The following is a 26,509-nucleotide window of genomic DNA, read 5'->3' as shown; positions in this document are numbered from 1 at the left end:
TTGAGAGAAAGCATGGCCATGAGAATTTATGACCCCATTTTTTTTAAAGTAAGTGCTGTCTGCTGATGTCCAGAGTCTGGGTCAAAAGGAAAAAGGAAGGGCATGTGGAGACCAGAGTTTGGGGCCCAGGGGTCTCATAAGCCAGGGTCAAGTCCAAACTTCCACTTTTCTCAGTTTTATGACCTGGGACAATATACCCAGCCTCTCTGTGCCTTAGTTTCTCCATCTGTAATAAGGGGTAAGATTTACAGCTCCTCTCAGGATTGTTATGAGGATCATACGAGATCATTCCAAGCTCTTGCATGTAAGTACTCAATAAATGGTAGGCAGGGGGGCACTTTGAGATTGAGGGGTAACATTTTCTGACCATTAGAACTACCTCAGTGTCTACCTTTTAGTCAGTTTACCACATGATACCAATTCAGTGATAAGGCTGAAAGTGGTAAGCAGACAGGTTTCCAGTGTTCCATGGTCAACCAGAACTCCAGAGCCAAAAGGCAACCTGGGATTGAGCGCATCAGTGTCCTCACGTGATGGCTGAGAAAACTGAGGCCCCAAGAAGCTGACAGGCTGGCTCACAGCCGCCATGGGGCTGGCCAGGCTGGCCCACAACCCCTCATCTCAAACTCCAAGATCCCAAAGGCTCCCCAAACCCAAACTTTTCCATAACTATTTTGGCAACCAATGTGGCTCTGTTCATGGTCTTTATCTCAACTGGTTTGACTGCTTCTACATTTTGCTGCAGAAATATTAAAGTATCTGAAAATGTGGTATTGCCCTAGAGCCATGACACTGTTAGGTAGTAGGAACCCTGATTTCTGATTCGTGTCATACTCCAAGGGTCTGGACAACAGATCACGGACCCACAGTAGTGAAATCTACCACATAAACAGTATTCTCACATTCATAAAACATATCCCCAGGTATGCAGCCATTCCATCTCTCAATCACCACCTGTAAAACTATACGTCTATATTAGGATCCCAATTACACAAGGGGGATGAAAGGAGTGGGTTCAGTGAGATGTCCTGATTTTATCAAAGAGTGAGCTGCTGGCTGAGCCAAAAGCAAAACCCAGGATTCCTGGCTCCAAGTCCAGTGCTTTTCCTGGTGTCTGGGGCCATCAGTCTCAACCATCCAGTGATCCATAGGAAGGGCAATTTCCTGCTACTCTCTATTCTTATTACATAGCTGTCCCAGTGTTCTTGAGAAATACGTACCCTAAAAATGTCAGAATTTTGTATTTGGTCAGTTCTTCATATAGCACCTTCACTCCACTGTCAGTGATCTGGTTCACACTGAGTCTGAAATAAACAGTAAAAAAATTTAAGAATCAGAGCAGCTTCTCACTGTGAGAGAACATTAATGCCACAAGGTTCTGAAGCTTACATGTCCTGGAGTTTTCCCAGCTATAAATGCCCCCAGAGAGAATGGCCATAGTAGCCAGTCAAATGGCCCCTATAGAACCTGGTCTTCATGGGGGCTAAGAGACCCACCAGAATCAGCCCATTGACAAGGCTACAGCACAGCTCCGATTCAACACAAGGGCTATGAGGGACACCTGAAGGACACATGTGGCCAGACCCCTCTGATATCCTGCATTTGCCAGGGGCCTTTGTGTCAACGTGGCTCTCACTGTTCACAAGGGGCTATGGGATTTGGAAGCATGTGGAGCTGCATTTAGTGGTTATGAGGCTGGGGAGAGGTTGTTCCATCATCTTGCAAGTGGGGCAGAGATGTTAGGGGTCCTGCAAAAGGCAGAACAGTCCCCATGTGGACTGCCCCACACAAAATGCCAAGAGCCTTTCCATCTGGAAATGCACGTGCTACACCTGCCTTGCCAGGTGTAAGGCGAGTCGAGGGAGACAGCTCCTGTCATGTGGTTCTGTGTGGGAAGTTCAATGGCAAGGGAGAAACAGTCGAACAAGGCAGGCCTTGGCAGCCACACTCTCCCATTCCTCTTTAATGCCAGTGCTGCTTGAAGCAGGCGAAGCTTTGACAGGGGGCAAAAAAAGAGGGCCTTGGGATGATGGATAACTCCTGGACAGGGGCCAGCTACACACTGAAATTGCTCTTAAAAAGTGCTACACTAGCCGGATATTATGATTTGGCCAAAATGCAGAATTTTTTGTTTTACTACCAAGGAATCTCTATAACAAACGCCCCTGATCTTCTCAATCTTCCACCCCTTCATTTAGATGAGTCCAAGGGATTGAATGGAGAAAAGGAGAAAAGGAAAGATATACCCATTTGAATGCAGAGTTCCAAAGAATAGCAAGGAGAGATAAGAAAGCCTTCCTCAGTGATCAATGCAAAGAAACAGAGGAAAACAATAGAATGGGAAAGACTAGAGATCTCTTCAAGAAAATTAGAGATACCTAGGGAACATTTCATGCAAAGATGGGCTCAATAAAGGACAGAAATGGTATGGACTTAACAGAAGCACAAGATATTAAGAAGAGGTGGCAAGAATACACAGAAGAACTGTACAAAAAAGATCTTCATGACCCAGATAATCACGATGGTGTGATCACTCACCTAGAGCCAGACATCCTGGAATGTGAAGTCAAGTGGGCCTTAGAAAGCATCACTACGAACAAAGCTAGTGGGGGTGATGGAATTCCAGTTGAGCTATTTCAAATCCTAAAAGATGATGCTGTGAAAGTGCTGCACTCAATATGTCAGCAAATTTTAAAAACTCAGCACTGGCCACAGGACTGGAAAAGGTCAGTTTTCATTCTAATCCCAAAGAAAGGCAATGCCAAAGAATGCTCAAACTACCATACAATTGCACTCATCTCACACACTAGTAAAGTCATGCTCAAAATTCTCCAAGCCAGGCTTTAGCAATACGTGAACCATGAACTTCCAGATGTTCAAGCTGGTTTTCAAAAAGGCAGAGGAACCAGAGATAAAATTTCCAACATCCACTGGATCATCAAAAAAGCAAGAGAGTTCCAGAAAAACATCTATTTCTGCTGTATTGACTATGCCAAAGCCTTTGACTGGGTGGATCACAATAAACTGTGGAAAATTCTGAAAGAGATGGGAATACCAGACCACCTGACCTGCCTCTTGAGAATACTGTATGCAGGTCAGGAAGCAACAGTTAGAACTCGATGTGGAACAACAGACTGGTTCCAAATAGGAAAAGGAGTATGTCAAGGCTGTATATTGTCACCCTGCTTATTTAACTTATATGCAGAGTACATCATGAGAAACGCTGGGCTGGAAGAAGCACAGGCTGGGATCAAGATTGCTGGGAGAAATATCAATAACCTCAGATATGCAGATGACACCACCCTTATGGCAGAAAGTGAAGAGGAACTCAAAAGCCTCTTGATGAAAGTGAAAGAGGAGAGTGAAGAAGTTGGCTTAAAGCTCAACATTCAGAAAACTAAGATCATGGCATCCGGTCCCATCACCTCATGGAAAATACATGGGGAAACAGTGTAAACAGTGGCTGACTTTATTTTTTTGGGCTTCAAAATCACTGCAGATGGTGACTGCAGCCATGAAATTAAAAGATGCTTACTCCTTGGAAGGAAAGTTATGACCAACCTAGATAGCATATTCAAAAGCAGAGACATTACTTTGTCAACAAAGGTCCATCTAGACAAGGCTATGGTTTTTCCAGTGGTCATGTATGGATGTGAGAGTTAGACTGTGAAGGAGGCTGATCGCTGAAGAATTGATGCTTTTGAACTGTGGTATTGGAGAAGACTCTTGAGAGTCCCTTGGACTGCAAGGAGATCCAACCAGTCCATCCTAAGGGAGATCAATCCTGGGTGTTCACTGGAAGGACTGATGCTGAAGCTGAAACTCCAGTCCTTTAGCCACCTGATGTGAAAAGCTGACTCACGTGAAAAGACCTGATGCTGGGAAAGACTGAAAGCAGGAGGAGAAGGGGATGACAGAGGATGAGATGGCTGGATGGCATCACCAACTCAATGGACATGAGTTTGGGTAAATTCCGGGAGCTGGTGATGGACAGGGAGGCCTAGCGTGCTGCGGCTCATGGTGTTGCAAAGAGTCAGACACGACTGAGTGACTGAACTGAACTGAGGGATGGAATAAAGCTCAGAGATAGAGGAGTGTGAGGGATGAGGTGAGGGTCAGGAGTGGGTGAGATAACAGACCAGAGCTCAGCAATTTTTTTCTGTAAAGGGTCAGATAGAAAATTTTTAGGCTCTGAGAGCCATCTGATCTCTATTGTAACCACTCAGCTCTGCAGAATGGAGCAGTCAATATGTAAATTAACGAGTGTGACTCTGTTCCAGTAAGACTTTATCTAAAACACAAGCCTTGGGCCAAACTGCACCACAAGCTGTCCTCTTGTAATTAACAAGAGGCTAAAGTAAAAACTTGATTTTTCGGCCAATCAGAATGATCATGGACACTCTGGATCCTTCCCACTCATGTTACTAACCTTGGTGATGGGGCACAGTGTGTATAAATACTGCAGGACTGTCCCAGGGCCAACTAGTCAGTCCCAATATTCATGCTTACTTAGAAACAGAATCCCCCATTTTTTAGCTGGGCACGCATGATTAACTTTTGCCCAGTTAAATCGAAGCAGAATTCTCATTAGCAGTGGCTGAGAAGTTTTCTTAAAAGAATGGGATGTGTCCTAAACTATAATTAAAAATATTCCTCTATGTTCAGAGCAGCACTATTCAGAATAGTCAAGACATGGAAACAACCTAAATGTTCATCAACAGATGAATGAATAAAAAAGATGTGGTACACATATACAATGGAGTATTACTCAGCCATAAAAAAGAATGAAATAATGCCATTTGCAGCAACATGATGCAACTAGAGATTATCACACTAAATGAAATGTCAGAAAGAGACAAATACCATATGATATCACTCATGTGTGGGATCTAAAATATGACACAAATGAACTTATCTGTGAAACAGACTCACAGACATAGAGAAGAGACTTATGGTTGCCAAGGGGAAGGGTGAGAAGGGGTAGGGATGGATTGGGAATTTGGGATTAGCAGATACCACTATTATATTAATATACATAATGGATAACCAACAAGGTTCTATTATATAGCACAGGGTATATATTCAATATATTGTGATTATCACTATATTCAATATATTGTGATAAACCATAATGGAAAAAAATATGATAAAAATATGTAACTGAGTCATTTTGAATCAATGAATCACTTTGCTGTATAGCAGAAATGAATACAACATGGTAAATCAACTATACTTCAATAAAATAAATTTACCAAAAGAAGAATGGGGTTTGTCCTTTGCGTTTTGTTCCTCTTGGTGACTAGAATGTCAACTGAATGGCTGGAGCTTAAGCAGCCATTTTGGGCCAGGAGTTGGCAGTCAGATAGGGAGGACAACAGAGTAGTAAGGCAAAAGACAGCCAAGGCTGGTGGTCATGGAGACATCATAGCAGCCCTAAACTGCCCTCCTTTAGACTTCTTCATGAGAAACAAATAAGCTTATAACTTATCTAAGCCATCAGTATTCTGGTGGCACTTGGTGCTCAGTCATGCTCGACTCTGCAGGCCCAAGGACTACAGTCCACCAGACTCCTCTGTCCATGGGATTTTCCAGGCATGAATACTGGAGTGGGTTGCCATTTCTTACTCCAAGGGATTTTCCCAACCCAGGGATGAAAACTGTGTCTCTTGTGTCTCCTACATTGACAGGAGCATTCTTCACCACTAGCACCACCTGGAAAGTCTACCGGTATTGTGAGTTTTCTCTCTCAGCCAAAACTAATTCTCACTGATGCCCTCAGGGAGCTCAAAATGCTCCCTTAGGGTGGTCCATTTCTTCCTGTTTTGTCTTTTGCTGTCTGGAGGCAAACTACAGGACCATCATACTGGTGCAGCATTTCCATCTTATGAAACGGGCACAGGGAGGTACTGAGTGTGACGTTGCCTGAGGCTGCATACAGAGAGTTGCTGGCTGAGAGCTCAGAGAACAGATTCCAGACTTTCCAATTCCCAGGCTAGCACAGGCTTGGGCTCCCTACATCCACCCATCCCTGCACAATGTACACTCTGGTGCTGGTGTAACTGATACCTGGAATCAGTTCAAACTCCCTTCTGCTCTTCAGGAATGCATGGGCCAAGTAGTAGTGAACTGAAACGCCCCCGTAGAGATTTACAGGTATATTTAACACAACATGCTAATAGAAGAAAGAAGACTGACTGGCTTTTCTTTCCTCTAAACCATCAAACAGGAAACTAAGAGTCAGCATTCTTTACTGAGATCCTTTGCTGCTTAGGGCTGCCAGCTTTTTAGGTAGAAATTAACACTAATAAGCACAAATTCTTTTTTGCCTTTATAAAATTTTTCGCACGTCAGAAACTTTTCACAGGTTATCTCTGAGCCTCACATAAATCTCAAAAGGTAGGTTCTTTATGATTCTGGCTCCACCATGGCCCCCATGTGTGACCTTGAACAACTTCTCTGTGCCTTTGCTTCCTCATTTGCCAAAATAGAGATACGGTGTGCTGCAGCCCATGGGGTCGCAGAGTTGAACACAACTGAGCGACGGAACTACAACTCTTACAGAGATGTTAAGAGGATTAAGCCAGGTAATATTCGTAAAGCCCTCTACTCATTCCCAATAAGTGCTGATTGTTATTACTGTAATTGCTAGGACACTGAAACCTCAAAGAAGTTAAGCAACTTGCTCAAGGACACCCAGTTAGGGCCAATTCACATCCATCTAACTTGGAAGCTTTGCTCATTACCCTCTGCCACCCTGAGACAGAGTGGGCTTCCCTTGTGGCTTAGTTGGTAAAGAATCCGCCTGCAATGTGGGAGACTTGGGTTCAGTCCCTGGGTTGGGAAGATCCCCTGGAGAAGGGAAAGGCTACCCCCTCCAGTATTCTGGCCTAGAGAATACCACTATATATATAGTCCATGGTGTCCCTAAGAGTTGGACAGGACTGAACGACTTTCACTTTCACCCTGAGACAGAGAAGGTCCCATTGCTCCCAGATCCGTGGTCATGAGTCCCAGGATAATCCAGCCTTAGGATCCTAGTCCTGGGGTCTATCACCTGAGCCCCAGCCCTGCCAACCGCCCCCTGAACCTGGTGGCTTCACCTGATGACAGTGAGGCAGCTGAAGCATGGCTGCAGTTCACGCACGCCGAAGTCGTTAAGGTTGTTGTTGTCCAGGTCAAGCGCCAGCCGCTTGCGAAAGTGGTGCAGGACGAAGGAGAGGGCACTGCAGTCAGCCGAGCAGGCGTTGCAGAAGGTCAGCTTGAGGTAGTTGGCGCAGATGCCCCTGGCCGCCAGCTGCCCCACCTTCTCACTCTGTGTCTCGTAGACGCAGCGCAACATCCAGATGAAGGTGGGCAGGGCCTGCACCTGGTTGAAGCCCCCAGACTGAACCCGGGGAAGGTTCTTCAGGTAGGAGCGCAGGCTGGCAAACAGGTGAGTGCACAGGGCCTTGCGTTTTCGCCGCAAGGCAGCGGCAGGCACCAGGTGCCACAGGAGTTTCTGTTTGCCTTTGGACAACAGCCCGCACAGGAAGAGGTTGGTGAAATGAAAGTGATCCTTGTTCTTGAAGGGGTCTTCCCCATGCAGGCGGTGGCCCCCCAGGCACTGGACGGGGAGAAAAGGAGGATAGCAGGCCGATGTGGCCACAGCCTCCCCGGGAGGAGTCCACTCCTGGAAGAACCTGAGCAGCTCCCGAGTGCCCACCTTGTCGTCCACCACTAGAAAGAGGGCAGCAAAGAAGGCCTGGAGGGTTAGGTGGAAGAACTCATAGGACTGCTGTTCCCCTCCGAGGCCCAGCTCTGGCACGGCCCGAAGGAAGCCCAGTTGCAGGTCCCCTTCCCGTACCTCTGACACCTGTACCTCCTCCTGGTTGAAGACGAAGAGGCTCTTCTCCATGCCCCTGTAAGCCACCCGGCCCAGGGAGCACAGGGTGTCCCGGCTAGCGCGGAAGGTCTCTGTCTGGCTCCGCGTGTTCTGCTGCACCAGGCTGGTGGGCTGCGTCCTGTTCAGGTGGACCTCGGTGACCAACAGGAAGACGTCTGTCAGCGTCACCGTGAGATCAGGCAGCTGCGGGGAGCTCTCAAAGGCGTCGTGGAAGTGCTGGAAGCACCGGAAGATGATCCAGCAGAAGAGGGGCACCGCGCACAGGCTGCAGAGGTTGGGGTTGGCCTCTAGTTGATCCAGTAGGCGCTGGCGCACGGCGCGCTCCGGGAACATCCTCCCGGTGTAGGCGCGCAGGTGGCTGGGGGAGAAGCCGCGCAGGAGCACCTTCTTCCAGAGGAGATGTCGGGGGACCTCGACGCCTGTGCGAGCCGTGAGCACCTTGCGCGCCCCTTTGAGCAGCTTCCCACTGAGCAGACTGGCCAGTAGGGCCAGCGGGTGGGCAGGCTCCCAAGGGGAGGAGGTGTCGGGCTCCCGGCTCAGGTCGAAGTCTGAGTGCAGCTCATCCAGGCCGTCGAAGGTGAAGAGGGCCGTGTGGGGAAAGCGCAGCAGGAAGGTGAAAACCTCCCCGGGGTCCTGCTCTGGGTAGCAGTAATGCTTGAAAAGCAGGTCCTGCAGACACAGTGCTGCGCTCTCCTTGAAGCAGCTGAGGGTGCGGCAGCGGAAGTGGAAGAAGAACTTGATCCCTGCGTCCAGCTGACCCGCTGCCCAGAGGCTCTGCAGCCGCTGCAGCAGCATGGACTTGCCCATGCCTGCATCGCCAAACACGAAGATGGTCTCACCTTGCTCATTGAGGACGCCCGTGGATGCGTCCAGGAGGCAGGCCAGGCTGTCCAGGCTGCCCAGGCTCTCGTTGCTGAAGTTGACCAGCTCCACCACTGTGTCCGTGTACATCTGCTCCAACAGCAGCTCCTCCTTCTGCGCGTAGCACAGAATGAACTTGGAGTCCCGGCCCAGTTGCTGCCGCAGCTTTTCGGTATATCTGCTCACTGCAGGAAGAGCCGGTGGGTGAGAGGTGGAAGAAGGTTGAGAAAGAGACACAGGTGGAAAGGGTATCCAATAGGGAGGGCTCAGGTGAAGAAGCGAGTACGCAGACAGACAAAGCCACAGGCTGGACACCGAGTCCAGGTGCAAGGACTCCTCAAATATAAAGAGCTAGCATTCCAGAATCCCCTGGTCCTCTGGCCTCCACCCCTCTGCCTGACCTCAAATGTAGCCAGCGAGCAGGGACAGAATCCAACTGGGATCTGTGTCTGAATCAGGGTCCCTACTCCTCTGCACAAGTTGTCATTGAACACCAGCTAAAAGCTGAAGCCCTTTCAAAACAGAGGGCTAGGCTACATGGCTCTGCCGCTCCAGCCCACCCCAAGTGCTCCACTCAAACAGCTCAGGCTGTCTGCGCTGGAACTTGTACTGTGAGGAAGAGACCGTCCTAAAACTTGTGCTTATTGCACTGCTCTGAAATAACCTCATAAACCCTAATGCCAACCTTTCTGTGATGACACGTTTGCTATTAACACGGACTACAAAGGGGCTGTGCCTCACCATAACCAGGCCAATAAAGGACTCCACAGAGCACAGCAGTCCTGGTTCCAGAGCCCGGGCCTGGGGAGTCACTGATGATTAGCATATGCCCTAGGGGGAGCCCTGGGGCGCCCCACAGGCGGGTATGTGGTTTAACATGCAGACATGGGTGCCACTCCACAGAACCAAGCTACAAAAGGACCTTACTCCAGGCAAAAAAAGGGTATTCTATAAATTCCTTTAAAATACTTTTTGGGTTTTAATGATAACAATAAGAACTGGACACGTGTGCATATTTCCAGATTCATCTACAACCTTCTGCTATCAACTTGGTTCTCTGCTTAACATTTGTGAAGTAAATTCTGTTTTTCTAAGTTTTAGTAAGGAAAAAAATGTACAGACTATAAATTCACCTATTTCACAACAGGTTTACAATGATTTTTTAGTAAATTTTCAGATTTACGCAAACATTGCTATAATTCAGGGGTACAGCATCCATCATAAGTGCATTTGCCGACTGGGACTCACCCTGGCCCAAATTCTGTCTCCATGAATTTGCCTTTTCTGGACATTTCCTATAAATGGATTCATACAATATGCAGCCTTTGGCATCTGGCTTCTTATAGAGTGAATTATATCTTAAAATCTGTTACAGTAGCTAGGTAAAGGGCCCAGTGGAGAAGTCCTTTTAGAGAACTCTTCATCAAAGGAATATTTTCCTTTTTTCATAGGGGAAGATAACAAACCTAGACAGCACATTAAAAAGCAGAGACATCACTTTGCTGACAAAGGTCTGTATAGTCAAAGCTATTGTTCTTCCAGTAGTCATGTACAGATCCAACTGGATGTGAGAGTTGGACCATATAGAAGGCTGAGCGCCAAAGAATTGATGCTTTTGAACTGTGGTACTGGAGAAGACTCTTGAGAGTCCCTTGGAGAGCAAGGAAATCAAACCAGTAAATCTAAAGGAAATCAACCCTGAATATTCACTGAAGGGACTGATACTGAAGTTCCAATACTTTGGCCACCTGATGTGAAGATCTGACTCACTTGAAAAGATCCTGATACTGGGGAAGATTGAAGGCAGGAGGAGAAGGGGACAACAGAGGACAAGATGATTGGATGCCATCACTGAAAAATGGACATGAATTTGAGCAAACTGTGGGGGAGAATGCAGGACAGAGGAGCCTGGCGTGCTGCAGTCCCTGGGGTGACAGAGTCGGACACGACTTAGCAACTGAATACAAAAATAACAAACGTGAGGTGAGCAGGAGCAGTGAGCGTGAGGAGCCAGCAATGGCCAGTGAGGAAGTGCTGGGACCTCAGAAGCGATGGCTTGGCCCTGACACTCTGTCTCTGGGCCTAGTTTCTCCCAGATACACACCTGACAGTCTGGAACATGATCCTTTGCTTCTGTTTTCAAGGTCAAACTGGATTCTTTGAAACTCAGAGTTTGGAAGCTCAGTGCTGGTATGCTGCCAACAGCTGTCTGCAAGTGGCGTGACCACGGGCATGGAAAGAAGATTCCCTGGTCCTCAGACCCGACAGTGGCCCCAATTATGTGCTCTCTCAGCACCTTGGACTGCTGTGCTCCTTATCACTATCTGCAACTATACATTTGTGTTACTACCAGTTTCCTGTATCAACCTCTGAGCTCCCTGAAGGCAGGAACCATATCTGGGTCTGCTCCCCACTGTAGCCCTGGCATCCAGCGCCCCCAGCCTTAGAGCATGGTGAGCATGTCATAAATACCTACTCAACTAATCATTTAGCTAAAGGGCAAGATGCAGGTGGGTGGGTATGATGCTTTGGAAATAAGGACTGGCAGTCAGGAGAGATAGAAGAATTCTTCCCCTAGAATCAAATTTGGAAAGATTTTTAAGAAGGAAAAAAAGAAATACAACCTTGAATTTGTACAAGCACTAAAATGTCTAGATATGTCAGAATAGGAAGCCAGCAAGGGGTTCAAACAGAAGTCATCCCAATACCTCCATAGGCCCTTACATAAACCAGACCAGCTACATGTGGGCAGTTCAATCACAGTCCCCTGGGCTGCACAAGGGTGACAGGGACCCAGCTCTCTTTTCCTAAAGGAACACAGCAGCAGAGCCTACTGCCTGGGGTGGAGGGCAGGGCTGGCCGAGGTGGACCCCACCTTTATCCCCTGCTGGGCCTGCACAGAGAGCATTTCAAAGCCCCGGGGGCCTTGTCTCCTGGGTGGCTACCTCGTACCTGGGTCAGTGTTGACAACAGCTTTGCTCTGAATGAGCGGCGAAGGGGAGAAGCCAATCTCCGACAGCCAAGGCCTGAGATCCACGTAAGCGTCTGCGAGTTGCTGGAGCACGTGGAGGAAGAACTCGGACACCTCCTCGCCCTTGCTCTGTACCAGGTCCAGAATTCTGCGGACCTAGTGGGGCGCGAGCAGGAGGGTGAGGGCCAGTGCTAGGGCTGTCCACCCCCCAGAGGGGCCCACATGCAGGGCTCTGAGCTCTTACAGCCTCGAGCTTGACTGTCCACCCAGCCAGTGTGAGATGCTACAGCCTGCAGGCCCAGGATTTGTAAAATGGACCTCCTGAGCAAGAAACAAACTGCATGGCTCTAGGAAAAGAGAGGCTTCCACAAGCCTAAAAATAAAAAGGTCAGACTCACAACTGGGGTCAGGCCCACCCCTGGAATTTCCTTTTCCAACCTCTTCTCTTCCCTCTTAACCTAACCCTACTGCTCTCTGGGAATGAGCACTGAGGGCAGAAAATGAGGCTGGTGCTGGGCCACAGAGCAAACGGACAGCAGACTCCTGTGTAAGGTGTACCTTAAGAAAGTTTTCTGTTGTATTAAAAATTCAAGGGAAAAAATCACCACAGTGTTCTTTTGTGCTTTTCTCAGAAACCTTTCTGGTCTTTTCTGAGCCCAACAGGTGCTGCTGGTGGTTTAGTCACTAAGTCATGTCCGACTCTTGCGACACCATGGACTACAGCCCACCAGGCTCCTCTGTCCTCTGTCCATGGGATTTCCCAGGCAAGAACACTGGAGTGGGTTGCCATTTCCTTCTCCTGGGGATCTTTTGATCCAGGGGTGAAACTGGGATCTCTTGCATTGCAGGAAGATTCTTTACCAACTGAGCCACCAGGGAAGCCCCAGCAGGATCATGTTACAAATGAATTCTGTCACTCCTCTCCCCAAGGAGGAGGTTTTGGTCCCTCCATTCTATTTTTCTGAACATGACACAAAGTTAAAGTGAAACCAAGGGCTGTGAAGACTTCCCACAGTGAAGTGTAAGAAATCCTTTACTGTGGACCTGCGGTACAATGCAGCTACTCCTCAATCAGAAGTGAGGGCCATTCTCAGAGCCGTACCCGGCAGTGAGCGGCTCTCTAGGGTTTAACAGGCACGGAAGGAGGTAGCACGGCTAGCATTTCATGCTTTCTTTCTAAAGAATTCACTAATTTAAAGTGAATTGGAAAATGAGTTGTTTGAGAACTAGTACACATAGCAAGGAGAATGGAGGGGATCAGAGGAGTTTGCTGTGTCATGATCACAGAAATGAAATGTGTCATTTCTGTTCTGCAAATAACCACCCAATGTACTGAACTCTCAAAGCCCTTCACCCCGTCTGGCCACCAGAGCTGGCCTCCCCATCACCAGCACCTTGTCGGGCTGTGTGGGGCAGGCGCACACGATCTCTGCATCTTCAGTGGAGAAGTAGTCATTCTGCAGCAAGTTGTCCAGCAGACACTGCGTGTTTCGGATGTGAGTGACCAGATGCTCCCGGTTGACTTTCAACAATTTGATGAAGGAGTAAGACTCTGATGGGACTATTTCCATCTCACTGCAGCTCTGCTTTTCCATGGTTAAAGAAGCAAGCGGCTGCTTTCCCCAAATACATCTTCGGTTGCATGTGTCTTTCTGGCAGAAGGGAAATCAGGATCCAGGGCCAGCCTCTCAGTGCAGCCCCTGAAGAGACAAATGAAATCACCAACAAAGCCAAAGCCATGGAAAGATTTCCCCACCCCATCATCCCCCAACTTTCTTTGGTCCTGGAACTTCTCTATTTAGAGCAGGAACAGCATATTAAAAAACAGAGATATTACTTTGTCAACAAAGGTCCATCTAGTCAAAGCTATGATTTTTCCAGTAGTCATGTATGGATGTGAGGGTTGGACCATAAAGAAGGCTGGGCACCAAAGAATTGATGCTTTTGAGCTGTGGTGCTGGAGAAGACTCTTGAGAGTCCCTTGGACTGCAAGGAGATACAACCAGTCAATCCTAAAGGAAATCAATCCTGAATATTCACTGGAAAGACTGATGCTGAAGCTCCAATACTTTGGTCACCTGATGCAAAGAGCCAATTCATTGGGAAAGACTGTGATGCTGGGAATTATTGAGGGCCAGAGGAGAAGGGGACGACAGAGGATGAGATGGTTGGATGGCATCACTGACTCAATGGACATGAGTTTGAGCAAACTCTGGGAGATAGTGAAAGACAGGGAAGCCCAGTGTGCTGTAGGCCATGGTGTCACAAAGAGATGGACATGACTGAGCAACTGAACAACAAAAGCAAGAAGGAGTCACGCTTAAGATATTGATCTGAGATGTATTACTGTAAAAAATCATAATTTAGTTGTGCCTGCTTGTGGGTTATATCAGACCAGAGATAGACAATGCTTTTGTTTAGCAACACTTCTTAATTATTATTACTTTCTAAAAAGCATGCCTCCATGGAACTCTATTCAATGTTATATGCCAACCTGGATGGGAGCAGGGTTTGGGGGAGAATGGATACATATATATATATGTATGGCTGAATCCCTTCACTGTTCACCCAAAACTACCACAACATTGTTAATCAGCTATACCCCAATACTAAAAAGTTTAAAGTTTGGGGGGGGATGTATGTCTCAATCCTAGACTAGAATAAGGATGCAAACGTATATTTTCCAAATTAGCTAACAGGGATTAGAAGTTTCTACACGCCCTGTGAGGGGACAGGGCCAGAATTTGAAGTCGAGGAGTTGTGGGAATTGATGGGAGACAGCAAAATGTCCTGAGGAGAGAGCGAGCTGGGATGAGGCATTCATGGTAGTCATGGATCTCCTGTGGCAGTCAGAGCCCAGGAACCTGGGAACAGCAGCATGTCTGTCATCACTGCCTGATCTGGGTTGCGCTGTAGTCCTCCCCACAGCCCCACCCCAGCTCTCCTTATATCTCCAGCCAAACCGGTTACATATAAGCACCTGAGGGAATGAAGGAGTGGCAATGGCCATGCTGGAGTGAAGTGGGACAGGAGGAGGCCGAGAAAGAGAGGTAACACGGAATTCCAAGCAGTGGATGACCAGAAGACACCATCTCCCTGGAAATCCTCAAAAACCTCATATAGGTGCTGACCTTCCTGTCTTGGTAGGGCCCAAGCTCTTTTATTTGGGTATTAAGAAAATACTTTGGGTTTATCTGTGCAACCCCAGAATTGTACTGATTGCTTTTTTCCCTGCCCCCAGAATAAGATCTCTCAGACACTTAATTTTCCAATCATCTTGTGAATATAAAATGGATCACATTTTTGAAAGCAGAAAGGCCTTGAACTAGTCTTTCATCTAAACCCCACATATCCCAGACAGATAGCTTTAAGTATTTTTTGTTGATCTTAAAAAAAAAATTCATAAGAGTTCCAAACATTCATGTTTCACAAGCCCACCTAAGTTAACATTCAGGTCTCACGGTTCTCACATTTTTTCCCCACAGCTAGTCTCCTGCTCTTTGACACTTTATTTTTCTTGCATTTTCGCATTTTATCATCTTTTACCTTCAAGTTGTGAAATGCAAGCCTTCCAGAGATTCTCAGTGGGACCCCACACAATACCCTTCCCTTTTATAACCTGACTGAGCAAAACACAGTACATTCTAACATTCTAAACAACATTCTAAACAATACAGACAAGAGATTCTTATCAAAAGGAATTTGAAGGAATAAAAATGAGTTATTAGCTACTATTTCACTAAAAGTATGCTGATTGATTAGACTAATTCAGCTTTTTCTACTGTTGTCAATTCTATGACTCACTTAAGGATCCAAAGTTTTAGAAAATTAGTTCCCTTAAGGATACCAGTTGATGATGTTCAATGTATATTTAAACTAATGGTTAGTAATACCTTTTTTAAGTTTCTGGCATGTGTTCTTTGAAGTAAGTGAAAATACTGTAAAACAACATTCTATCCTTAAATCTTCAATTTCTTTCTGGAATCTGCAAAGTTAAAAAAAAAAGAGAGAGAAAGAAAGGTGTCTTTGAAAACACTCTTGTCCTGCATGGTGAACAAATGAAGAAACTGAAAGAAAATTGGATAAAGTTGGAAAATTTCCATGGTGAAAATTGGAGAAAGTAATTTTTAATACAGAATTGTAGGATCTCAGAGTACTCTTCGTTACCTTCTTCCTTTGGGACACTGTTTTCCAAATCTTAGTCAGGCACGACACTCACATTTTGGGGCCATAATTGAGTCTCAAAAGCAAAGTTATGTGCTTAACTTTTTCCTTTAAATCGACTTTATTTTACAACTCTAACAAATTTTAAAAGAAGTTTTATATTACCATTATAACCAAAACACTCACTTGCAATAAATAAAAAAATAACACAAAAATAAATTCACTAAAGAATAAAACTGTACTATTGAATTCCAGCTTATTCCAGCTATTGAATTGCCCAGAAAGCTCTTGGTCTGAGGCCTGTTTTCTCTTAGAAGTATTTGAGAGGTGTTAAAGACACAGTAGCACAAGAATGATACTTTCTCTTTGAGATCATGGTAAATCAGAGAGCTAGAAAAGGAACTGCCTTGTCACTTGGTGAATCAGAGTTTTTTCACACCATGATGCTGGGAAAGATTGAAGGCAGGAGAAGAGGACGACAGAGAATGAGATGGCTGGATGACATCAACCGACTCAATGGACATGAGTTTGAGTAAACTCCGGGAGCTGGCGATGGACAGGGAGGCCTGGCGTGCTGCAGTTCATGGGGTTGTAATGAGTCGGACACAACGGAGCAACTGAACTGAACTCCATTCTTATCAGGGCTTGGAATGGGTGTTACACAAGGGCCTTCATTCCTCCGCTCCCAATCCTCATACATCTTCACCGTGGGTCTCATTTCACTCCTGGCTTCTAACTCTTCCAAGCCTGTGATTCCCACAAAACCACTGATGTGCCTTCCCAGTCCTTCCCCAGAGTATCACCCATAGCCATCATTACCTCTTACTGCCTGAGGCAGAAACTTAAGGAAAATCTGATTTATGGCCACCCAGCAATGGCACCCACTCCAGTACTCTTGCCTGGAGAATCCCAGGGATGGGAGAGTCTGATGGGCTGCCATCTATGGGGTCGCACAGAGTCACTGGACATGACTGAAGTGACAGCATAGCATAGCATAGCAAGCAAAGCAACAAATTACACGTCAGCCAGCTGGCAAGGAGACTAGTTTGAAATTTAATCAGGTTTGCAAAGATCTCTCAACTCAGCAGGAACTTAACAAGGTATGGATGGTGAAAGAGGAAACAAAGAAAGCTGATCCTGCCCTGTTAAACAGAATCCAAGGGTATACCAAATCTAAATCATGGAACACTCCAGAGAAATGCAGTTCATGGACATTTGGTTACCAGAAATACTGATGCCAGAAAAGATTGTGAACTGGCTTTTCAGATTAGAGTTTCTCAGAAAGTCAGTGCGATGGGGGTTAAAGAAGTAAGGTCACTCTAACCCTATAAACTCAGACAAAGTAACTACAGGACCTAGTGGTTTAGAGTGAATTCAACAATTAGACTCAGTTTTCATGCTTGAAAAGATCAGAAAATAAGACACAAAAATGGTTTCGATAGTATGGTGAGGGAAGAACTCTCATACTAGGAATGTAAATTGATGGAAACCACATGGGGCTTCCCTGGTGGCTCAGAGGTTAAAGCGTCTGCCTCCAATGTGGGAGACCCGGGTTCGATCCCTGGGTTGGGAAGATCCCCTGGAGAAGGAAATGGTAACCCACTCCAGTATTCTTGCCTGAAGAATTCCATGGACGGAGATGCCTGGTAGGCTACAGTCCACGGGGTCGCAAAGAGTCGGACACGACTGAGCGACTGAACGGAACGGACGGACATTTGAAATACATATCAAGAGCCTGTGAAAAGTTTCAGTTTAGTAACTTCTCATTCTAGATCTCAGCCTTCTGAAAAGGTTCAGAGGTTCTGACAGTTTTGTGGGTTTTTTCTTTTTTTTTTTTTTTTAAGGGGCTTCCACTGCCAGTTCTGATAGCATAGCTTGTTGTTCCCACACCATCATGGTTATCTGGGTCATTAAGATCAAATTGCCAACATCCACTGGATCATAGAAAAAGCAAGAAATGCCCCCCAAAAATCTACCTCTGCTTCACTGACTATATTAAAGCCTCTGACTGTGTGGGTCACAACAAACTGGAAAATTCTTTGATAGATGGGAATACCAGACCACCTTATCTGCCTCCTGAGAAATATGTATGCAGGTCAAGAAGCAATAGTTAGAACTGGACATGAAACAACGGATTGGTTCAAAATTGGGAAAGGTGTACATCAAGGGTACACTCTGCTTATTTAACGCACATGCAGAGTACACTTGGAGAAGGAAATGGCAACCCACTTCAGTATTCTTGCCTGGAGAATCCCATGGACGGAGAAGCCTTGAGGGCCGTGGTCCATGGGGTCGCAGAGAGTCAGATACGACTGAAGTGACAGAGCACACACGCATGCAGAGTACACTATGAGAAATGCTGGGCTAGATGAGGCTCAAGCTGCAATCAAGATTGCCAGGAGAAGTATCAATAACCTCAGATATGCAGATGACACCACCTTTATGGCAGAAAGTGAAGAGGAACTAAAGAGCCTCTTGATGAAGGTGAAAGAGAGGAATGAAAAAGCTGCCTTAAAACTCAACATTAAAAAAACTAAGATCATGGCATCTGGTCCCATCACTTCATGGCAAATAGACTGGGGGTAAAACTTGAATCAGTGACAGATTTCATTTTCTTGAGCTCCAAAATCACTGTGGATGGTCACTGCAGCCATGAAATTAAAAGACACTTGCTCCTTGGAAGAAAAGCTATGACAAACCTAGACAGAGTATTAAAAAGCCAAGACATCACTTTGCCAACAAAGGTTCATATAGTCAAAGCTATGGTGTTTTCAGTAGTCATATATGGATATGAGAGTTGGACCATAAAGAAGGCTGAGCACTGAAGAATTGATGCTTTTGAGCTGTGGTGTAAGAGAAGACTCTTGAGAGTCCCTTGGACTTCAAGATCAAACCAGCCAATCCTAAAGGAAATCAATCCTGAATGTTCATTGGAAGGACTGAAGCCGAAGCTGAAACTCCAATACTTTGACCACCTGATGGGAAGAAATGACTCATTGGAAAAGTCCCTGATGCTGGGAAAGATTGAAGGCAGAAGGAGAAGGGATCGACAGAGGATGAGATGGTTGGATGGCATCACCGACTCAATGGACTTGAGTTTGAGTAAACTCCTGGTGATAGTGAAGGACAGGGGAGCCTGTGGTGCTGAAGCCCATGGGGTTGCAAAAAGTCAGACATGACTTAGCAACTGAACAACAGCACATGTATATGAATGTATGTATCACTATGCATAGATATGTATTTATATGCATATATCACATATGTTTTGGAGTAGAAAATGGCAACCCACTCCAGTGGGTAGGTTGGAAAATTCCATGGACAGAAGAGTCTGGCAGGCTACAGTCCATGGGTTTGCAAAGAGTCAGACATGACTGAACATGCACACACATCACATGTGTATGCCTCTGCAACATGCGTGTATGTATATTACGCATGCACACATATCTACACATGCTGCTGCTAAGTCGCTTCAGTTGTATCCGACTCTGTGCGACCCCATAGATGGCAGCCCACCAGGCTCCCCCGTCCCTGGGATTCTCCAGGCAAGAACACTGGAGTGGGTTGCCATTTCCTTCTCCAGTGCATGAAAGTGAAGTCGCTCAGTCGTGTCCGACTCTTAGTGACCCCATGGACTCCAGCCTATCAGGCTCCTCCGCCCATGGAATTTTCCAGGCAAGAGTATCAGCATGGGGTGCCATTGCCTTCTCCGATATATACACACACAGATATATATATATATATATATACACCATTAATATCATTAGTGTTAGTTGCTCAGTCATGTCCAACTCCTTGTGATCCTATGCGCTGTAGCCTGTCAGGCCCCTATGTCCATGGATTTCTCCAGGCAAGAATATTAGAGTGGGTTGCCGTTTCCTTCCCCAGAGGATAGTCCTGACACAGGGATCATATATACACATATGATTTGTCAAAAGTCTACCTGTGCATGTAAAATCTGTGAATGTTACTGTATGAAATAATACTTCACTGAAGTTTATTTTCTTTAAAGTCAAAACATATTTCCAGATAAATAAAAACTGAAAGATCTTATGGTCCGTATAGATGCACTAAAATAAGTACTGAATAGCTTTTTTAGGTAGAAGAAAAATGATTTTAAACCCAAAATGAGAGCAACAGAAAATTTTAATACATGGTTAAATATAAATGTGTATTGTCTGAACAAAACAATACTATCTTGTGGGGTTTAAAATATATGGAGAATTAACATTTAAACAAGGGAAACACTGCAAGATGGCAGAGTGGAAAGACCCTGAGCTTTCTTACAGGCACACCAAAATCACAACTATGTGTGAACAACCATTGTTGAAAACGACTAGAACCTACCAGAAGATTTCTTCTACAACTAGAGATATAAAAACAGAAGCACAGAGAGGCAGGCAGGAGGGGCAGAGTTGCTGTATAGTCAAGTCCCACATCCCCCAGTGTGCGATCCACAAACCAGAGAATAATTAGGACTGCATGGTTCTCCCAAAGGGGTGAGAGATCTGAGCCCCATGTCAGGCTCCCCAACCTGGGAGTCCTCCCAGAAGATGAGCCCCCAGAACATCTGGCTTTGAAGGCAAGTGGGGCTTATTTCTGAGAGTCCCATAGGACTGGGAGAAATAGAGACCTCACTTTTTAAAGACACATACAAAATCTCATATACTCTAGAACCCAGGGCAGAAGCAGTAACCTGATAGGCACCCGGGTCAAACCTACCTGCTACTCCTGGAGAGTCTCCCGGAGTGGCAGAAGGCAATTATAGCTTGCCCTGGGAATACAGACACTGGCAACAGCCACTTTCGGGGGCTCTTTTACCCCATGGACACTGGTGCTGGCAAGTGTTATTCTGGAATCCTCCCCTTAGCTTATCAGCCCCAGGCCCCAGTCCCACATGGGGCTACAGGCACTGAGCAGTCTGCAGGGACCAGTGCTGGGACAGCTCAGGCCAAGCAACTAACTGGGCATGGACACAGCCCCACCTACCAGCAGAGAGGCTGCTCTAACACCCTTAGATCCACAGGTGTCTCTGGACACAGCCCTGCCCAGCAGAGGGCCCAGAATCCAGCTCCATGTACCAGGACACAGGCAATAGAACCAAGGCCATCAGGGCCCTCCAGCCAGAGTCCCTGGGACCCAGCTCTACCCACGGCAGTCTGGAACCAGCCCCGGGAATCCCCAAGGCACCAGCCCTGCCCACTAGTGAGCCTGCTCTAGCCTCTCATCCAGCTCCACCCACCAGTAGGCAGACACTAGTCACAGGAAAACTACAGTCCCGCCATCTCCAGACCTGGCCCACTCCCTAGCTGTCCAGATCCTGCCCTGGGCCGGTTGGGCCCAGGACCTGCCCACTAGCAGGCCAATACAAGATTCAAGACACCCCAGACCCTGCAGTCAATTGTGTCAGGAACTGGCCCCACCCACCAGTGATCTGATACCTGCTTTGGGACTCTTCGACCCTGAAACCAGACCCCCAGGGTGCAGCTCTGCTCACTAGTGGATGAGCAATGGCCCCTGAGGTCTCTGGATCCTGACTCCACCCATCAGGACCCCAGCACAAGTATAGACCTCTGAGGGTTCTGTAGCCTCATGAACAGTGGCCTCATGAACCAGTCCCACCAATGAGTGGCTAGCAGCCTCTGCAGAAGGCATGAACTGGCAACCAAAGAGACCAGGGGTCAACCAAGCTCACTAGACTACTCACATAGTCAGCGCACGACAACAGAAAGGCCCATGCATCCCTCATGGGGGAACCCCCAGACATATAACTCTGGTGGTGAAAGGGAAGTATGCTGGGACACATAGGATGCCTATGAAAAGCATCTTCTTCAAGGTTGGGAAATGTAAACAACCCATCAGGCACATAAAAATTTAAAAAAGTCAACTTAGACAAAATCAGGCAACAGAAGAACATGTTCCAAATTAAGAAACAAGATAAAACCCCAGAAAAAGAACTAAGTAGACACAGACCATCTACCTGAGAAAGAGTTCGATGCAGTGATCACAAAGGTGATCAAAGAACTCGGAAGAATCAATGCACAGAGCAAGAATATAGGAGTTTTTAACAAACAGAAAATATAAAAAATAACCAAAATGGCATGAAGAATGCAATAACTAAAGTGAAATATACACTAGAAGAACCAACAATAGACTAAATGATACAGAGGACTGGATCAACAAGCCAGAAGATAGTAGCAGAAATCACTGATGCTTAACATAAAAAAGAAAAAAGTATGAAAAGAATGAAGATCTCTGGGAAAACATCAAACACACTAATATTTGCATTATAGGGGTCCCAGAAGGAGAAGAAAGAGAAAATAAGGCTGAAAACAGAATTGAAGGCATTCTGACTGAAAACTTCCCTAACTTGGGAAAGGAAACAGACATCCAGGTCCAGGAAGTGCAAAGAATCCCAAACAGAATCAACCCAAAGGAAACACACCAACACACCTTATAATTAAAATGGCAAAACATTGACGATAAAGAGAGAATATTAAGAGCAGCAATGGAAAAAAGCAACACATTGTGTATATGGGAACTCCCATAAGGCTATCAGCTGACTTTTTAGCAGAAACTCTGCAGGTCAGAAGGGAATGGCACAACATATTTAAAATGAGAGGGGAAAACCTATAACCAAGAATACTCTACCCAGAAAGTAATCAGGACAAGCCGTGTGCTGCTGGAAGGAAGCTGTGAAAGAGGAAAGTTTCTTGCACCATGGGAAGACCGCTCCCTGGTGCAGAGCTCTACAGGGACTGAAAGGGAGCTTCAGAGCCTTGGAGGAGAGTGCAGCAGCCAGTGTACAGCAGCTGGAGCAGAGGGAGAACTGCATGGATGACCAGGGCCTCTGCCCTGCGTTCCCCAGTTTGAGACATACATCTACTGGGGTGGGTGGGAGCTGGGTACATTCCCCAGTCTGAGACATGTGTCTGTCGGGGTGGGTGGGAGCTGGGAGCTGAAACTTGGGCTCCAGAGATCAGAACCAGGGAGAGGATTGGGGTAGGCTGTGTGGAAACAGCCTGGGCTGGGCTGGAATCCACTGAGCCTATGGCTGGGGGTGTACACAGAGGAAGCCTGGGCCATTTTAAAAGCCAGTTGCCACTGTCTGGAAAGTGTGCATTGGGAGGGGACGGACCTGAATTGTAGCCTTTCTTTCCTGTGTATGAGCTCACAGATGACAGGACAGTGCCTGCCCAGGCTCAAGGAGCAGTCATGAGCTATCACCACTCCAGGAGCGATCAGGAACCACCATTGCCACCGGCCTGGACACCAGGCATGGTTGCAAGCTGCTTCCACCCACCTTCACAGATTCCAGGAGTGGTCAAGAATAGCCACTGCTCCCATCACATTCTCTGGGGGCACACCTGAGCCACCACTGCTGCCAAGAACCCCAAAACAAAGCACTAGACACCACATCTGCATACCCTCTATTAAGGGGATAATAATACACACAAAGAAAATAGATGACAGTTACCCATACTAAAATACAACCCTTGCACCAAATATATTAAACCCACAAGCTACACAGGGATGTCTCCACATAGAAATAGCCCTCCTAGACCACAGTAGATAATTGTTTCTCCTAAACTCACAGAGTAAGAGAAATATAAGCAAAATGAAGAAGGAAAGGAATCCAGGTAGAAAACCAAGAACATTCCAATAAAGCAGACCTCTTCAGTCTAATAGACACTGATTTCAAAAAGGAGATAATGAAAATATGAAGGAATTAAGAAAGGCTATCAACAAAAATGCAGAGTACTGTAACAAGGAACTAGTAACTACAAAGAGGAACCAAGAAAAATTACATAAATCAACTGCAGGGAATCCCCTGGTGGTCCAGTGGTTAGGGTTTGGTGGGGCCTGGTTCAATTCCTGGTTGGGGAACTGAGATCCCACAAGCCACATAGTGTGATCAAAAAAGAATAAGGAAAACTCATTTGCAGAGATGAAAGCTGCATAAAGGCAATGAACAGCACAATGAATAATGCAGAAAGATAAGTAAGTGACCTGGAAGATAGAATAATGGGAATCACCCAATCAGGACAGCAGACAGAAAGACAAATTAAAAAAAAAATCTATATAAGAGACTATGGGATAATATAAAGCATGCCAATCTATGCATGATAGGGATTTCAGAAGGGAAACAAAGAGAAAAGGGGGTCAAAAATGTATTTGAAAAATTATGGCTGAAAACTTCCCGTCCTAAAGAAGGAAACAGATATCCAGGTACAGGAAGTACAAAGGATCCCCAACAAGATAAACAGGCTTACACCAAGACATAATAAAAAGGGACAAAGTTAAAGATAGGATTCTAAAGGCAGCAAAAGAAAAACAAAGTTAATTACAAGAGAACCCCCAATAAGGCTAACAGATGATTTTTCTACAGAAGCATTGCAGGCCAGAAAGGAGTGGCAAAATACATTCAAAGTTCTAAAGGGGAGAAATTTGCAACCTAGGATACTCTACCCAGCAAGATTATCATTTAGAATATAAGGAAAGATAAAGAGTTTCTCAAACAAGCAAAAACTAAAAGAGTACAGCAATACTAAACCTATCCTAAAGGAAACATTGAAAGATATTCTCTAAATAGAAAAGAAGAATCTATAATAGAAAAAAATCGCAAATGGAAAATAAATCACTTAAACCAGATTAGTACATTTTCTGTGAAAGTGATGATAACCACAACGAACAGCAAAAGGATGAACATGAAGATGTAAAGGAGGACCTCAAAATCACAAAATGTGGGGTCAGAAAGTCAGAAAATGTAGATCCCCCCCATGAATGTGTTTGAGCCTATATGACTACCAGTCTAAGGCAAATAGATATAGGAAGTGGTTAACACATTTAAAAAACAGGTTAATCACATATCAGAAACACACAATAGATTCACAAAAACCAAAAAGAAGAGACTGCAAATGTAATACAAGAGAAAATCAAACTACAAAAGGATAAACAAAAACAGAAAGGGACAAAGAAGAAGTATAAAATCAATGGGAAAATAAGGTTTAAAATGGAAATAAATGCATATCTATCAATAATTACCTTAAATGTCAGTGGACTAAAACGTTCCAATCAAAAGACATTTATAGTGGTAGACTGGAAATAAAAGAAAAACAAGAGTCTACAGTATGCTGCCTACAAGAGATCCGTTTTAGGGCGAAGGATACACACAGACTGAAACTGAAGGGGTAGAAAAAGATAATTTGTAAAAATGAAAATGACAACTAAGGAGGGATTGCAATATTCGTGACACAAAATAGACCTTCAAACAAAGACTGTAAAGAAAGACAAAGGACATTACAAAATGATAAAAAGATAAATACAAGAAGAGAATTTTGTACTCATCAACATATATGCACCTAATATCAGTTCAGTTCAGTTGCTCAGTCGTGTCCGACTCTGCGCGACCCCATGAATCACAGCACGCCAGGCCTCCCTGTCCATCACCAACTCCCGGAGTTCACTCAAACTCATGTCCACAGAGTCGGTGATGCCATCCAGCCATCTCTAATATAGGAGCACCCAAATACATAAAACCATACTAAAACATAAAGTGAGAAATTGATAGGAATACAGTAATAATAGGAGGCTCACATCGATGGACAGATCTTCCAGACAGATAATCAGTAAGGCAACAGGGATCCTAAATGATACAATAGAACAATTAGACCTAATTGATATTTTCAGGCATCACCAACTCGATGGATATGTGTTTGAGTGAACTCCGGGAGTTGGTGATGGACAGGGAGGCCTGGCATGCTGCTATTCATGGGGTCGCGAAGAGTCGGACACGACTGAGCGACTGAACTGATATTTTCAGGACATTACATTAAAAAAAAATAGAATACACGTTCTTTTCAAGTGCACACAGAACATTCTCTAGGACTGACCACATACAAAGGCCTGAAACAAGCCTCAAAAAATTTAAGAGTACAGAAATTATTTCAAACATCTTTTCTGACCACAATGAAACTAAAAATTAACCACAAAAGAAGAAATGAGAAAAAAATCACATGGAGACTAAACAACATGGTACTAAAAAAAAAAAAAAATCAACGAGTCAACAATGAAATCAAAGTGGTAACTAAAATACACCTTGACACAAATGACAATGAAAACACAACCATACAAAATCTATGGGATGCAGCATACGTAGTTCTTAGAGGGAAGTTCATAGTGATATAGGCCTTTCTCAAAAAACAAGAAAAATCTCAATAAACCACCTTAGCTACCACATAAAAGATTTAGGAAAAGAAGAACAAACAAAACCTAAAGTCAGCAGAAAGAAGGAAATAATAATAAGATCAGAAAGGAAATAAAATAGAGATTAAAAAATCCAAGAGCTGGTTCTTTGAAAGGATAAGCAAAATTGACAAACTTCTGGCAAAGCTTACCAAGAAGAAAAGAGAGAGAACTGAAATAAACAAATTAAGAAATAAGACATAACAACTGATACCACAGACATACAAAAAACCATAAAGGAATACTATGAGCAATTATATGCCAACAAATCTGACAACTTAGAAGAAATGGACAAGTTTCTAGAAACATGCAGCCCACCAAAACTGAATCGAGAAGAAATAGATAATTTGAAAAAACCAATTACCAGAAGTGAAATAGAATCTGTAATT

At 45.2% G+C, this 26,509-nt stretch overlaps 1 protein-coding gene across 2 annotated transcripts in view; it reads right to left on the bottom strand.

The window, feature by feature from the left end:
* The window catches only part of NOD1 (nucleotide binding oligomerization domain containing 1), an 87,815-nt gene that overhangs the window by 26,416 nt on the left and 34,890 nt on the right, over window positions 1-26,509 (bottom strand). The window contains exons 2-6 of one of the 2 annotated variants that reach the window (XM_055420936.2): window positions 15,608-15,699; window positions 13,109-13,414; window positions 11,696-11,870; window positions 7,101-8,928; window positions 1,221-1,304 (exon numbers count right to left, since the gene is read on the bottom strand). In XM_055420936.2, coding sequence (XP_055276911.2) covers window positions 1,221-1,304; window positions 7,101-8,928; window positions 11,696-11,870; window positions 13,109-13,309 — 2,288 coding nt within the window. In that variant the 5' untranslated portion in view covers window positions 13,310-13,414; window positions 15,608-15,699. The remainder of the gene's footprint in view (window positions 1-1,220; window positions 1,305-7,100; window positions 8,929-11,695; window positions 11,871-13,108; window positions 13,415-15,607; window positions 15,700-26,509) is intronic. The other variant, XM_055420937.2, reaches the window with a different exon arrangement.

Source organism: Moschus berezovskii, chromosome 3, assembly GCF_049115385.1.
Source record: "Moschus berezovskii isolate FMDL1 chromosome 3, NW_MosBer_1.0, whole genome shotgun sequence".
Taxonomy (NCBI): Eukaryota; Metazoa; Chordata; class Mammalia; order Artiodactyla; family Moschidae; genus Moschus; species Moschus berezovskii.
The sequence above is the reverse complement of the archived record's forward strand: the minus strand, read 5'-3'. Positions and strand labels throughout refer to the sequence as shown.